The following is a 17,620-nucleotide window of genomic DNA, read 5'->3' as shown; positions in this document are numbered from 1 at the left end:
CCCAGATCATGGGACAGACATTTGATGAGGATCTTTTTGCTCCATCATACTAAGGTGAAAAGCAAAGGGGTACCCAAAAGCATACAGCTAGCAGGAAAGCACCAATCCTACTTTTATAATAGATCCATTCTCACAACTAAATTACTTCTTCAATACCACATCCATCAATTCATTCCTTCATCAGGGCTCAGTCCCCATAACAACAGTATCTCTCATGAGGTTCCACCTTCCATCATGGTAACATTAGCAATTAAGTTTCTAACACATTTTGGGGAACATGCCATTGTACCTCCTGCTATAATATAAAAAGAATGAAATTCCATGATTCACAACAGACATGTCTAGGTGTCTGCAGAATAAAATGTTAACAACTGAATTGGAGCTCAGGATGGGTGTCAAATCTGTTAACTTCTCCCCATGACCAATTTCTCACCCTACTTTGTCTTAATTTTTCTTAAAATGTAGAAATAATGAACCATAACTTGAAAGTACCCAATGCATGAGGCTAAAGTCATACACCAAAACAACCCTGAAGATTTGTAAGAGACACAGAGCAACCATCTCAGATCGTCTTCCTGGAAAAGAAAGGACAAAACAAGGTACTGCTCGTGCTGGAAGGAGACAGTCCACAATGGGAAGTGCCCAGGCATGTCAGCAGGAGTTGTGCTACAATGTGTGGGACTAATGCATGGTGGGTGGAGTTATGGTATGTTGGGCGGGGCCAGACAAGCTGGTTGGAGGTATGATATGATGAGCAGACCATGACATGGTGATATCACCCTAAGCCTGCCAATAAAGCAGTGTGCACCTTCCCAGCAGATGACCTGCATTGTACGAGCTGTTTTGTACTCATTGGCAGATCAGATATTTCTTAATCTCCAAGGATAGATTTAGGAGTCTAGCTTCTAATCTTCCAAAGTATTTACTTTCTCTTTAAAAATTCTCAGGAATGACTATGTTTGTCTGCTTAGAGAAACAACTGAAAACACTCTAGTTGGAAAAGCAATATAAACTGAAAGGTAGTAGAATAATAAATATAAGTAGTACAGTCATGTGTTGAATCATGATGTTTCATCAACCAAGGACTATGTGTACAACAGGGGTCCCCTAGGATGGAGCTGTCTCCGCTTCTGTAAGTCTACTCTGTGATGGATTCACAATGACAAAATGGCCTAAGGACACATTTCTCAGAACATATCCCCTTCAGTCAGCAATGCATGAGTGTATACAGACACGTGTAGGAAAAATTAAAACTGACAGTTTTCTGTAACAAGCAGATTTTAGAGAGGAGAAAAGAACCAAGAAAAGCATATATGCATGAATAACAGCAGTGTAAACTTCTTTTGTATATCCCAGCTAAGGTAAGATAAGACTTCCAGGCTATAAAGGAGCCTTGTGCCCAAAATAAACTAGTACAGTGGGCTCAATAATTAATCATGTATTTTCCATGTAAGATTTGAAAAAAGAAATGAAATTGTAGCCAATGCCTCTCACCCTGGAGGGATCAACAGGACATGGGTTGTTAACCTAGGGACTGAAAACACTGGAAATCTAATTAAAATATCAAAATGTTCATGGAAAGGGGCTAATCAATATGCAAATATACAGACAGAGAACTGGTTACTCCTTTTGGAAATACAGTCAGTCCATCAATTTGATTGATTTTCTGAGTTAGAAATTCTAAGCTCTTCACTACTTTTTTTCATAACACAACTGACAGTTTAATTAACCTGGCCTATGGAATGACACACTTCAAGGGAATATTCATAAACTTGATACTACCTGATGCTGTCTCTTGGGAATTTGAGATTACATAGACTTTCACCAGATCTTTTGACTTCTCACATTGCATGTTCTTGGCATAAAATTTAGTTTATTGTTATTTGCCTATATTTGCAAATGATAAGAATTATTCAAGCTAGCAATGGAACTATTTACCATTCAGGTAGAGTTCCGAGAATCAGAATGTGCAAGGAAAAGGACCACAGGATTTTGTAAAGAACCCTTGAAGGTCAGGTAGGGAAGAATGAGAACAAAGAGTCTTTTCTAGATGTTTCACACCACACTGTTGTAGATCCAGGCAGTGGACTTCATCAAGATTCTCAAATTTGAGTGTGTGAATGAGCCACTTGGGGCCTTCGTTAATATTCAGCTTCTGATTCAAGAGGGTGAGATCTGAACTCCTGCATTTCTAACAAACGCTGAGCTGCTGATGTTGCCCCTTTGAAGTCATTGTGAGTAGCAAGGACCTACATTACATAAATGGTCTTTCCATTGTTGCTGTAAGGAAACTTTTCTGGGTGTAAAATGGGTTAAAAGTGAACAGATTTATTTCTGGATAACAACATTTCACTTACTTACCTGGCTGCATTTATAATATGACCTGAAATTTTCCACTGAAAGAAATGAGGGACCTGCTAGCCAACCACCTGTAAATCAATGATTTGCAAAACCTCTTTTTAAACCAGGGAATGTAGCGGTCTTGTTACTTCCTTGACCAGTGATCCTCCAACAAGGCAGAAAAATATTCCTATGAATTTTCCATTTATCAGTTGAAAGTCCTTTTTATCCTCAGATTACAATCTTCCCTTCAGGCTACTAGCTGCCCACTGACCAGTCAGTGGAAAATGACAGTTTTAAAGTTAAATATTTGCAAGAGGATTATTATTATCAGTGTGATATATATCTGTAACACTGCACCAGGCACTCTTTTGAGCCCTGTCCAAATGACAAGTTACTGGATCTAATAATAACTTTTGAAAGTGAACAGTGTTATGATTCCCATTTAACAGATGAGAAAAGTGACCAGCAAAGAGTAATTACCTGTTCAAGGTCACAAAGCTAATAGTTGATAGAGTGGAGACTTACACACAGGCAGACTTGCTCTAAGTCTCCGTGAGTCAACTCTTGATAAAGCTGCCTGTGGTTGACTGATGTCTTAAGATTTGGAATTCAATAGGCAAATTGATTGCTATAACTAAATCAAAACTTGATTATACGTTGAAACTGATGTTCAGATATGTGTAGTTTTTAACCATTGTTCCTCCTCTGACTTTTACTTTGTTTTTAGTTGGAAATAAATTCAAATTAAAGGAAAGTTACAAGAATAATACAAAAAGATTCTAGTTTTCATGTAGATTTCTCAGTATTTCACATTTTACTTAATTTGTCAGATTCTTCACTTTTCAACAGTTAAGTAACTTGATGCCCACTGGTAATGTCTAAGAGTCTTTCCCTTGTAATACTCAGCCAATCCACACAGTTTACTACACATGCATCCTGGACTAATGTGTCTAACCTTGTCCTATCTATGTCCCTTGAACCTTAATGCTGCATGATAAGAAATTCCTGGCTGGGCAGTGGCTGTAGCTAGTGATCAAGTACTTGTTTTGGTTGTTGCAGGAACCTAGGTTTAAGCACCAACATAACCAAAGAAAAATTTCTGACAGTGTGAGCACACTGGAAGTCTTGTGGAAGACTTGAAGTAGTATTTGTGCTAGTACTTTTACTATTATAAACTAGTAGGAAAAAAACTAGTAGAAAGAAAAGGACAAAAACAAAGCTATTGTGACCAGTTATTTAAGTATTTTCAAGAGCTATTAAAATAATTTACAGAAGAAATCACAATCCTAAGATGCATTTGTCTTTTATGATATAAAATTTAATATTTTTCATAAAAATGAAGCCTAGTTGTTTCCATGTGTGTTTACTCATAAGGAACATTATACTCTATTTATATTTTGCTAAACTTTCTATGTTACAAATCATTTTCCTTGCAAGAGCCATGTAAAATCTTTATCATTTAATAACTTCAAGATAAGAATGTATGTTACACTCATGTTATCTAAAATTAAACCATTGCAAAAGAGATATCAAAAAAGATGATTGAAAATACACTGGGGAAGAAAGTCTTGGAGGAAAGGCAGGGAATAAATAATAGATTTTTTTTTATCACACCAGAGACATGGTTAAGGGGCATCCTTTTTTAACAAGCTATATGATTATGAATGGATAATGTAAAACCTTCAACAGGGTTTTATAGATATCTAAGTATCTAACTGACTTACAACTTTTTAAAAGGTGAATATGTATTTATCTATCTAGAATTACCTTGTAGCCATTACAGGAAATGGAGAATTTATTAAATTACCTCCTACAATTCTGTAACTTTATACAAAGAATGCTGATCATCCTCCTCTACAGACCTCTAATGGAGAAATAAAGTGAAATTGCAATGAAATATGATAAACTGAAGTATGATTTCTCTTTAAAAAGAAGACACATTCTTATTTTGGGAAACTGTGGTTTGTCAGATATGTAAAGGTTAATCATTATGGATTTCATTAGGCATTGTCAGCCCCCTTTTTTCCACAAAAGCCCAGCAAATAATACTTGGGACAAAGATTTATCTCAAAATTGGTAAATGATTTAAGTATAACAGAAAGAGTAAAATGAATGGTAGGCTGTATTAAAGTTCTTCGGTAATTTAGAGTGCCATAATATCTCATTTTAATCTATCTTAGGTGGTAGAGAAATATAATATAATAATGACTTATAAGAAGAAGAAAGTGGCAAGAAATTTAGGGCTTTTCTTAAGATCTTCCAGGGGGCAATGAACTTGAACTTGGGTTTAATATCAAACCCCACTTCCGAGTTCTATAACTTTCAAGTAATTTACTTGGTATTCGTTTTTGAAATATATATCTGGGTTCAAGAACAAAATGAAATTCTTAAACATCTGTAGAGAATTCCATTAACATTTTATAACATACAGAGTGGCCTGGGGCCTTCAAATTCAATTAGAACAAAAATATAAATAATATTAAATAAGATACTGCCGCATGTCAAGTGAATGCCTGCTATGGCATGATGTGGAATGGCTTCCCAAAGTCCCTGTGTTTAAACCCTTGTCCCTAGGTTGGCACTTCTGGAATATGGTGGAAACCTTTAAAAGGTGAGGCTTACTGCAAGGTTTGTACGACAGTGGGGCCGTGTACTCAAAGGAGATAATGAGACTCCTCTTTTTCCTCTGTCTTTCACTTCCTGGCCCTCAAAAGATTCCTCTGGAAATTCCATGTTCCTACCATGATATGCTGCTTGGCCACCCACCCATAAGCAACTCATCCAACAGATCATAGACTAAACCTTCTGAACCATGAGGCAAAAGAAACCTTTCCACTTTATAATTTTATTATCTTAGGCATTTTGTCATAATAATCGAAAACTGATTAATATAATTTCTTTACATATATAAAAAGTGAAATGATTAAACCAAAATTAAACTATAGAGACACATGCAGCTAAAAGTCATCCCAGTCTGTTATTCAGCTAGAACAGCTAATAAACAAAAGCAAGAAAGTTGATGAAAAGTATACCTTGCCCAAAATGAAGAAAATCAAAGAGAATGCAGCAAGCTTAATCAACCAGTTGGAACTACAACAAAATCAACCTATGTTCAATATTGTGAATAGATTTATTAGTCAGCTTCCCTATCACTGGGACAAAACACTTAACACCTGAAAGTTTACACAGGAGAGGTTTATTTTGGCTCATAGTTCAGTTCACAGTCCATTGGCTCTAAAGTAGAAATAGCACTGTGGAAGTGTGTGATGGAGGAAAACTGTTCACACCATGGCGGCCAGGTAGGGGAGAGAGAAGGGAGTTCCCAGGGACCAGAATACACACTCCCATGTCATGCCTGGTGACCTGCCCTTCTAGCCAGGCCCCACTTCTGACCATGAGATGTGGAGGGAGCAATTGATTTCTAAACCATAACAACAGAACTCAGACAAAAATGGTATGGTCTAAATAATAGCTTAGCAGACTTAAAAAATTAAACATCTTTCAGTTGTCATATAAAAATAAGTGCATAGCAAAAGACATTTTGAAGCAAAGAAAAAATGAAATTGAAAAAAATAAGAAAATTATGAACTAGATATTAGGTAGTTAAATTTCAATAGAATGCATTATGCAAATTTAAGACCAGTAGAAATTCTAAAGAAAGCAAGACAAATTTTCCTGGAGAAAAAAATCCCTCCAGAAAACTTAATTCTCATAATAAAGGTGTATGTGTATATTCAGATAGTCAGAAAACTCCATCAAGTGCAATTTGAAATTCTGAAACTACTATCACATCCAATTTAAAAATCTGAAACAATCACCACATCAAACGTTTTATCAGTTCTGGGACTGGGGATTTAGCTCAGCAGAAAAAGCACCTGCCTTGCAAGTAGGTGGTCCTGAGTTCAATCCCTGGTACCAATTAAAACAAACAAACAAAAAAGATTAAAAGTCATATCAGTTCTATCAGAAACCTCACCTACATTATAACAGAGACAAGGAGAGGCAAAGTGTAGCATTTCTACCATTTTGTCCTGTGGCATTTCCTATTTAGAGAATCAATTCTCCTATCAACATCCAGAAATGGAAAATTTTTTAATCCAATGTAGGTTTTTGCCTGGCAAAGAGTACATCACAATCATTTGGGGGAGAAGTATATTTAGATATATAATGTAAATGTATGTGATCCATATCCATCTATCCACCTAATATTCTCTCTCTCTCTCTCTCTCTCTCTCTCTCTCTCTCTCTCTCTCTCTCTCTCTCTCCCTCTCCCTCTCCCTCCCCTCCCCGTCTCTCCTGTCTCTTGAATGAACACTGAACTGTCTTCTCCATTAAACCTAACCAATTACACTGCTGAATCTATCTTGGCATTGCTCAATTTTAGCACAAGTTCCAAGTGTTTCTGACAGAATCAGAGACCACCAGGGGACAAAGGACAAACTCTTGAGCCCCGAAACTGCTAACTCATTAAAAGAGTGATTTGTGGGTTTTTGGTAGGGGTAACTGGGGACCTAGCAGCTGGACTGCAGGTGCCTAATGGGTAACTAAGCTAGATAAAGCCTGACATCGTACACTGGGTTTCAAACTGGGAGGTATCTCTGCACATTTCTGCACACAGACAGGCTAATATCTTAATTTATTTAGTCCCTCTCATTCTACTTGAGGACTAAAGACATCAAGATAAGAATAGGTAAACTAACTTTCCAAATTAACAGAGAGGTACAGCTGCCAGCTTTTGCAAAGACCATTTCTAGACTCTGGAGTGAGATGCCTAAAAACCTCCTGCCTTTGTCCTAAACCTGCAGAGCAGAGCCTCACAGATCGCTCCATGATGAGAAGCATCAAGCAGAAGGCAATTACTCCTGGGAGTGGAAGCTGGCCTTCTCCCAAAAAGAATGGTCATGTAATGGGAACTGAATTGTCCCTCAAACCATAAGGACCCCGCTGGTGCTAAGAAACCAGAATGGAGACAGTGATCAATCAGCAAATCTATAAAGCCTGACACTGTTCTTTTGTGCGGGAAGTAAATCCAAAGTACTTCATCACATGAGCTCCCCGCAGCTGTTCAAGCTTCGTCTCTATCTCTGCCAAATAAATCGGCCCAGGCCTCCACTGATGCGTCCTGAAAGGTATTTATATAACGAGTCTCCAAACCCACCATGGGGCAAAGTGAGGTCTCCAACCCTTTGAGAGGACTCCTAGGACAGTATCCCGTGACAATTTTAATAATAATCCCCACCTTTGGTACCTGATCATCTCATCTCAAGTAGCCAATCTTTAGTCAGGCTTTTTGTTAAGACCTAGACTCACTTTAATGTAAAAATCTAGTTTTAGGAAAAACAAATATTATCACCACCACCGCCGCCAATAACAGCATTGAAAACCTACTACCTGTTATGTCAATTTAGAAAGAAGTCCTCACCCTCAACCCTTCGGTCCTTTCATATCTAATCAAATTCCTTGTGCTTCACCATGTTCCAGGAAATATACGGGCAACCTGACCTTAGTTCAGCCACATTTTCCTTTACTCTTGAACTTTCCTTTCGGTATATACCTACACACTGACCCCTTGACTTAAATGCCGACTTGCCCATTCAAGACTGAGCTCACTTCTATATCAAGTTCTCTTTTCCTCTACTGGGACAATCCTGAATAAAATCTGCTTTCACCACCTTAGTGACTCTTTGTCTCTGGTTTTTCTTTGACATAGATTATTATCTTTTGTAGTAAGTGTCAAGGCTTTCAAATGACAGGATTGTGAAATCCCAGTATTTTTTTTTTAAGTTTAGTTTATGAGGGTATGTTTGTATAATGTTTACCTTCCTACAGCCTTTCATCCTTTTTGTCTTCCTTTCCCCTCCCCTCATCCCTTAATCCCTTTCCTTTATTATTATTTATTATTGTTTTTGGTACATATTTACAGTCCCTAATACATTTCCCATTATTCTTTTAAGATTTTCAGTGTCCTCTCAGAATGTTTCAAAACTATACTATTTTTATTCTCAAGCCATCAGTGAGGCAGCAGGGCCCCTAAGAGAGAGATTTTTATACCTTTCTTCCAAATTACAAAATTGAGCTGCAAAAGGAACAGAACCCAAGCAAATGAATGTTAGAGGTAAGGGCTCATGATTCCTAATCTCTGTCCAGCTCAGGGCAGAGATACTTCACAGAATATCATCTGTGGTTTCAGAGGAAATAATAATTCTATTTGGATGTTTAAACAAAATTTGTGCCTAGCAATGTTAATTAATATAGATAAAATATAGAAAGCAAGAAGTATAGAAACATGGAATATGAAATGTTGACATGAAAGAAAAGAAATAAATCAGTGCTGATTTCTAGGTTTCTAGGCCTACGGTTACTTCCTTTGTTTAGGAAGTCGTATGTCTTGCTTTAATATGGCAACTGCAAATCTAGCTTTTAGCACCTACTATTTCTATTATAATGATTTGGGAAATGTTATTGAAAGAAAAAGAGGAAGGAAGATAAATTATTTAAAAGCACATGAAATTAAATCATAAGATGGTTGGACATAGTAATATAAATATAGGAATTATGATTTTCATTATAAAAAGAAGAAAAAAAGAGCAATTGATACTTTTGGGGAGGTCAGACATGTGAATGTCTGAATGATTTGTACTTTTCACTCTACTGTGAAATGGTAGGACACCTTTGGACTAATACCAAGTGTAAACACCATTTCCCCAGGTAAGAGGTTTCGCTGTCTCTTCCTCTTACACGTTCTGAGGAAGCGGAAGCAGGGAAGGGGCAGCAGGTTGAGTCTTCTGGAGACACCAACCTGCTTACTTTCTCACTTTAAAACTGTTATTTTGTTTTGCTTTTTTTTTTTTTTTTTAAAGCACAGAACTGAATTACTGTCTACCCTGTGGGCGGTTTTTTGTAATTAGGCCTTTCTTTGATTTTAGTCTTCTAATTTGTTGACAGAATGCATGTCCTTGAGAATAAAAATCACATCATTTGGTGATAGAGAAGATTCCAGAAACTCACCTTCTCTCCCTTAGGGTTTAAATTTAAATTCTGTTTCCAGCCAAATTAGCATAGAACCCTGCATGAAGAATTTTGTTTACTAGGACATGAATAAAGCTAATCAACAAAATGGAACCATGTTTTTCATTTGCCATTTTCCTTTGGACTTAAACCTCTCAGTAATATCAAAAAGAAGAGCAGCTATGATTTGGCGCGCGCGCGTGTGTGTGTGTGTGTGTGTGTGTGTGTGTGTGTGTGTGTGTGTGTTGAGGCAGAGTGCATACGTGGGTGTGATTGAGCCCTTTCAGCATAATACTTTATTATCATGATTCCATGTTCTCTAACAACCTGACATTGTCTTGAGAAGGCACAAAGGAAATGGGTCAGAGAACTGGGCATAATTGAAAGGAGACAGAGGCCAACTAAGGTAATAAGCAAATAGGGATTACTCTGCACAGTTTGGAAAGCTCAGGTCAAATTACACATTGACTGACTGATTGATTAACTGATTGACTGAGACAAGGTCTTGCTAGGTAGTCCAGGTAGGCCTTGAGTTCACTATGTAGTTCGGGCTAGCCTCAATCTAGTGGTAATCCTCCTGCCTCAGTCTCATGAGTGCTGGGTTCACTACCATGCCTAGTCAAATTATACTTTTAAAAGAAATAGCATTTTAAGAAGACCAAAAAAAAAATATTCTAGTATGTGTATTTGTAAGTTTCAAGATAAAAAATTTATTTAAATGAAGAAGTTCAAGTGGCAATTTTTCCTGAAAAATAATAGATACTAGACAATATTACTAAGCCTATTATTACACAGTGAGGTTTGGGCCCATGTGTGTGCATGCATGTGTGGGTGTGTGTGCTACATGCCAGGGTGTGCAGTCAGTAGTGTGTGCACACATGAATGTGTGTGGTATGCATATGTACGTGGTGACTGTGTTGGGGATGATAACAAAGTAGATGGAGCATCAATTTCTAACTTTAAAATACCCTTTTAATTTCTCATGGAAAAGCACAAAACAATGACAAACTAGCTAAACAAAGGCTTCCAACAATTATCTACATTTAAAACTCAACACATGGAGTAGCAGGTAAGTTATAGCAGAAGCTCAGGTCCTTCAACTTACAACTTACTGTCACTGTCACACTAACAATAAGAAAAAATAGTTCTACAATATCTTAATTTTTCATAAGGCCATCACAGAGCTGAGGTAACAAGCCAATAAATAAATATATTGCTAAGAGAAAAAATGGGCACATTCAGGGCACGTACACTGCCTCGTCTTTGGGAGAGCAATGAAAACCCACAGCGAGTGGTCAGCCCAGTGAGGGTGAAGAAATCGCGGAACACTTCAGCTGATCAGTGTCACAGGTGATGGCTGACACCAGGACTGGGGCTACTCTGTGGAATCCCCATGTGGAGAGACAACAGCACTCAAACTTGCACCAAGTAGAATTTATACTATTGGGCACTGTGATACACTGGGAAGATTGTCAAACACTATAAATTCCTGATAGACATTGTCCTACTTTAACTTTTCTCATTTTCTCTTCTTTTGAAGATTAGCTGTAAATCCTATAGTGACTCATTTCTCAATCTGTCATCTTGGCTGAAATTGCCAGGATATGGAAAAGAAATGGGATCACGGAGTCTGATAAGAAGAAAGAGCTACTTTGTTTGCTTCTCAGAGTCAGAAAAATATGTGCTCTGCACACAAAATTCAACTCTCAGCATAGCGAGCTATAATGAATAAATGGATTTCTACATGTATAAATGATAATTGCATTGCCAATCTTTTATATATAATTTTTATCAAATCAATGTTTCTCTAAATAATTTCAACCACTGATTCTATTAGCTCTCTTTGCATCAGTAACCACAACAACACATAAGAGGTTAAATTAGTTTTGTTTCCCTTTAAGTCATAATCAATAGGGAATGACATGGTTTCACTGACAAGAGTATCATAACTGTTACCCATGCCACTAAAAGTTAGGAAATTTTAAATCTGGCAATTACCATAGAGCAAAGCTGTGCATATTCAGAGATGAAGGTGTGGTAAGTTGAGCACATTTTGAGCAATTCCTGGTCCTCTGGGTTTACATCCCAACTTCAACACTTACTCGCCGAACTTGTGGCTGGGTTCTCGGACTCTTTGAAGACTGAATGCTCTCATCTGCATTTGTAGGTGTCAGTAATATTTAAACCACAGGTTTATTGTACAGATTGAAAGAGCCAGTTAAGTTCATTACACATTCAGCCTGGTGATATCAATGCCCTTGTGGGGTAAATGTGGTTAGTGTGACTGTTTCCCCTCAGCTCCACATCACAGATGCTGAAACTGTGTTGCATAATACCTAAATTACTTACTCATGGATACCCAGCCAGTAAATAACGAACCCAGGCTTAAAAATATCTTGGTATCTTGTCGTCCATATTCATTCCTTTTATAATACATTTGTTCTAAGTAAGACCAGAATTTGGTCTACATATGTGACGTGAACCACAAACGACTTTGGCAGAATCTTCTGCAAGCCCAAGAGCAATAAGTTCACATCAAAAGGATGATAACAAAGAAAATAATTTGTAAAGCTGTTCCAAGGGTTATACAATGGAGAATAATCCGAGATGAATCTCAATTTGAATCAAATTTATAACTCATCAGAGATAATAAGGAAATTGGTTCTATGAATGTGATTTATCAGTACAATTCTCTTAAGTTTTAATAAATTCTATATAGTTATTAGTGTACATTATAATTGTATTGGATATACTCTAAAATTGACATAGACAAGGATACATACCAATTAATGGAACAAAGTTTTCATAGTGAAAAAATATAAAAGAATCCCTCAAGATCAAATCACTTACTGCAGCTTGCCGATGAGTATTAGAGAGTATCCCATGAATCTTCACTTTGTCTTTTTCCATTTGGTCAATATTCACCCACAAATCACGGCTGGCAGCATCAGATGGACCATATATCCGAGAAATGTAGTAATTGTGATCTGTATCCTCCTGCAACAAAAGAGAATTCAATATATCAGGAACTGAGATAGTCACCCTAAGTCTTTTTTTGAAAAAATTTTCCTGCAATTAGAAGTGTTGGTGGTCTTCAAAATAACCAAGCAAGTTAAATAACTTTTAAGAAAAGAGAATTAGATTAAAATAGCATATATAAACTTAGTTATCTACAGCTAGGCCTGGCAACACACATCTATAAACCTAGAACTTTGGTAGGCTGAGGCAGGAGAATTGCAAGTTGGAGTACAGCCTGGGGAAATTAATTTAATGAGACCCCATCTCAAAATAAAAATTAAAAACAAAAGACTGAAAATGTGGTTCATTGTAAAGGCCCTGGATTCAATCCCCAGGATTTCAAAGACTGACTGACTGACTGACTAAATAAATAAACAAATAAAACTTTAAAAATTAAAAAAAAAATACAAAGGGCTGAGATCACACTTTAGTGTGAAGGCCATGGCTCAGTACTCATTAAAAATAAATAAATAAAAACAAAAACACAGAAACTCAGTAATCTCCCTTAGAAGAAAGTTCTAAATATTTAGAAGCAAATATGCATTCTGTGTGCACCGCTGTTTTTGACCACAGTAATGTTAGGGATGCAATTTCTGACCAAACATACAAAGGCCTCAAAAATGTATAAACCTGGACATGAAGCTGCATGCCTGTAATCCCAATACCTGGGGAGCTGAGGCAGGAATATCACAAGTTCAGTTCCAGCCTGGCCAACTTAGCAACTTAGCAAGACCCTGTCTCAAGATGCAAAACAAAAATTCAAAAAGGGCTGGAGATGTAGCTCATGCAAATACACTAGATTTAATTCCCAGTACTACAAACACATCCATACATATAAAATAAGTCTACTTTTATTTAAATTCAGATTATTGGTATTACAATGGTGCTTTTCACAAAGTCTTTTGATATCATGTTTCCCCCTTGGAGACTTAAATGCTTTAAAAAGTAATTTTGTTGAGGAACACCTAGGCAAATCATGTGATTCCTGGATAATTCTGACTGCAAAATTATTCTGACAATAAAATGCAATTGATTTTATCAATTTGAGTCTTTAACAGAATGTATTTTCAGACATAAAAGCACTTAAATGTGGAAAAAATGGTTATGTGAATAGAGGGTTTATGAATTGAATAAAAAAGTTTGGGATGTGAATTTTTTCTAAAGTATTATCTAAGTGCTAATTAAATAAATTGCAAGTATTCTTGACATTCTATTAAAACAAGAATTCTTTTCCAAAAGTATTATATATATATATAAATATATATATATATATATATATATATATATATATATATATATTTGATACAGAAAGGAGAAGAATATTCTTAGCAGTATGTTAAAGAGACATTGCCTCATGACTAAAAGAAACAATATACCTCAAAGTTTGAATGTTGAGAAGTGTTTAAATGTTAACAGTAAATGGACATTTTAGATTGTAGGTAAAGTCATTATTCATTTCAGATATCATGTACAAATTATGCATATGAATAGAAGAAAGGAAAGATCTGTAAAGAAGGAAGGAAAGGGGATGTGAATAGAGATGCAGGAATAGAATGCCTTGCAGCCTGAGGAACCGAGTATCTTCAAGGGTTCCAATCTCCCTGGAGAACCACACGGCACTGATCATTTGGGTCTATGTGGACAGCAAGCATCACAGGTGCACATCCTAACGTGTGGTCAGGCCTCCGTGGTGTCTGAGGTCTCAGCACTGGCACTGAACCTCAGAGGTGTACATCTTCTATGCCACTGGGCACAAGCCACTTTACATTTATCATGCTGCCAACCACTGTGGCCGCTGGACATGTATGAGTTCACAACCTAAGAAAGACCAACTGGGAGACATTCAGGAATTATGGCGAGAGACAAGTTCCCTGATTCTGATTACTGGAGCGCAAGCACTTGCATACCATCGCTGAGGATTCCAGGACTTTTAGCATGCCTTCTCTGAGACGCTTTTGTGTTCTCAAGAGTCTCGCCCAGTCAAAAGGACATCATTTGCAAACAGAGACTGGCGTTTTCAGATATTATCTGAAGGATGCTAGAAACTGGGCAACCTAGTGTTATTTGTAGAAAATACCCATCTGCCATGTCTAAGGCAGTTATTTTTTTGGAATAGCGGTCATACAACAGAACAAAACAAGCTAATGATTCTACTGCTATGTAATTTATTCAAAGCCCACTCCTCGTAGTACCAGGGTGCAGAAGAGAGCACTGCTACAGTCCATCCAGCCACCACTGGACACTCTGAGTGCTTTCTGGGAATTTCCCCACGTGACTTGCCACTGCAGCACCCTATGGCAATTTCCTTTGGAGGGGCCACAATCTCTCATCCTTGGGAGGTTTAGTCCAGCCTGCTGCCACTAGACATTCCAAGTGCTGCATGGTGACTCTCTGTCCAGCCCACTGCCATTAGAGCCAATCATTTTCACATAGTTACTCTAAACTTTATCCTTTAATAAGTGCCCCAGTACATGTGGGCTGTAGACCAGACAATGCGAGACCTACAAGCAAATACTGCCACCATTTTACCATCAAGAGGACACCCTGCCTATGTGCAAACACACATATGAGGTCAAAACTGCAGACACACACACACACACACACACACACACACAAAGGACAGCCCTCTAATCTAGTTTATTTATGCCTTTATGTCTCTATCTATGTTCAATGCCTTTTATTGTTATGTTGGTTCCCTTAATTTAGATTATTGTCACCCAAAAGAATGCTAAGAGAAAAGAGATTTATATTGAAACCAAACATTAAGCAACACTGAATCAGGTAACTTTAAGGTTTATAGGTCTGCATAACAAACACCTCTCATTCATTTTTGGTGTTCTGATATCTAAATAATTGCACAGAAATGGAAGTTTGTGTAATTTATCAGAAATCACCCAGTCTGAATAACAAATGATGATAATTGATAAGAGCTCTTTATTAGAATTAGGAAAAGATGTTGCTTTAGAGAACATAATCAGTGCGTTCTAATAAAAATGATGTTTTTATCACTTTTATTAGTGCTATTAGAATTTAGTAATATTTTGGGCAAAGATTTGTATCTTTAGGGAAATTACACAACAGGTTCAACGACATGGCTCAATTTTCCTAGAATTACTAATTCAACAAATTAAAAATTCTGGAATAGATTTCAGCAGAATTATTGAAATCAAATCTATAAAATGTATTTCCCTTAATCCCTGAATTACTGTAATTAAATAATCTTGAAGTTACCTAAAAGAATTATCTGCAAAAATACACAAGATTTTGTTTAATTACAATGTACATGGTTGATAAGGCTAAATCAAAATATAATTAACTCGAATTTTTTAAGAAGTCACAGCTGGTAAAACTATTATCACATGTTCAAAAATACAGAAAAGCTAGACTAGAACTCGGTATTTGTCTTCTACAGCTTAAGCTTGCCAAGTTGCCATGGCAACTTTTATTCAAGGAGAAAAACAATTTATTATTTACCTAGGAATGTAGACACACAAAGTAGTTAAATTCCAAAGAGGTGTCTGGTCACTATTCAACCAAGACATAGCATAGATGCCTCAAAAATGTGACATGTTAGCACTACTAAATTATTCAAATTGCATTTTATTCTTTTATAGAACTAATGATATTTAAAGAGTTGTCAAGAGTCATTCTAGACACAGAGATTTTTGTTTTCTGTTGAAAAATAAATTATTTCTAACACAACAGAAAACAGAACAAAACACTACTGTGATCCACGTGGTCGCCAATTCATTTAGAAAACCCTTTGAAAGTAGAAGGAGCAGAAAGTAGCTATAAATTCTACAAATGCGTATTTCTCCAAAATGCCTAGAATTGTGCAGCTGTAGACAGACTTAGGACTTAACACCAAAAAATACAGAGGATGAATCACTATAACTGCAGCATAACTATCCTGTTTACATAATTCCTAACCCAAATGTTTTTCCTGTCATGGGGTTGAGTTGATTTTATGATGGGCAATTTTGGCAGATGCTTAAAACAGCCTTGGATAGTAATGGCATTTGAACGCCAAATTTACTTCACTGAGAATTTAAACAAAACAGAAACAAAAATGAACACTTCACTGTTATGAACATCACTGTGCTAGTCATTAAATAGACACAGACACATAAAACACAAAGTTCTTAGGTAAAGTCTTTTAGCATTGAATTAATTGCCTACCTCTTGAAGACTGTTCATTAATAAATAAAGGAACATTCTAATTTAAATCTAATTTAATTGGCTAATGTTTCATGCAGTAATTGGTAGATAAACCTGAAGGCATAGAAATGTAGTTTTAAAATGAGCAAACTCAACATTTTAATGTTTAACACAATCTTTTGAGGCAAAAGTCTGAAAAGTGGCCTGTTGGTTGTGTACATACCACCAAAGGCTAGCAGAAAAAAAAACCTAAATTCATTATTGCCTTCAAATATAATAGATGGTATAATTACACTTGCCCAAAATTGTATCTCTCCAAACTTAAATGTATGTCTCTACTCACCTACTTCTTTCTCATTTCTCTGATTAACATGCGGGTGTAGACACAGAGTATGCGTGTGTGTGTGTGTGTGTGTGTGTGTGTGTGTGTGTGTGTGCGTGTGCGTGTGTCTTTCTTCTCTCTCCCCTCTATCCCTATCTCTATCCCATCCCTATTCTTATCCCCACCTCTACCTCTACCTCTACTTCTCTCTTTATATACTCTGTAGAAGTTGTAGTTAGCATTGCTTGGCTGATAATTTGTAAATGTTGGGAGTTAGTGATTTCTTACCCTATGGCCTGAATTACCTGAATTGCCTTAAAATTAACACACTGAAATGACAAGCTACTTTTTTCATCATAAAAAGCATTAGTAAATATTGAAGATACCCAAGGTAATTAACTGTCAATCCTTGAAATCAAACCACCCACATATATCAAGAATAAAAGTTCATATGCTATGTGTGGCTAAGAGTTCTGTAGAATTTATATAGCAGGTTTAAGAAAGTTCTTAAAAATCCTTTAACATACTATAAATCACATACTTGATATAAAGTTTTAAGGTCAATAATTGAAACTTGATTTATACAGTAACTGATATACATATATACATATATATATATATATATATATATATATAGTTAAATCTTTTCTTTAAAATGCCAGTTCCAATGAATTAACTTGTGTCCTGTTCCATGTTTTTCAGTACTTACTGTAAATGAAATTCAGAATTAACAGAAACAGGAAAAAACTTCAACTCCATTAAATTTTGAGA

The 17,620-nt window shown here is 36.4% G+C and overlaps 1 protein-coding gene across 2 annotated transcripts in view; it reads right to left on the bottom strand.

Annotated features, from left to right (window-relative positions):
* Positions 1–17,620, bottom strand: part of Plxdc2 (plexin domain containing 2) — a 416,118-nt gene that overhangs the window by 207,830 nt on the left and 190,668 nt on the right. For both annotated transcript variants that reach the window (XM_063237895.1, XM_003463885.4), the window contains exon 3: positions 12,202–12,348. In XM_063237895.1, coding sequence (XP_063093965.1) covers positions 12,202–12,348 — 147 coding nt within the window. The remainder of the gene's footprint in view (positions 1–12,201; positions 12,349–17,620) is intronic.

The sequence above is a fragment of the Cavia porcellus genome, unplaced genomic scaffold (genome assembly GCF_034190915.1).
Source record: "Cavia porcellus strain 051 isolate PalLab524CR breed Dunkin Hartley unplaced genomic scaffold, mCavPor4.1 scaffold_27, whole genome shotgun sequence".
Taxonomy (NCBI): domain Eukaryota; kingdom Metazoa; phylum Chordata; class Mammalia; order Rodentia; family Caviidae; genus Cavia; species Cavia porcellus.
The sequence above is the reverse complement of the archived record's forward strand: the minus strand, read 5'-3'. Positions and strand labels throughout refer to the sequence as shown.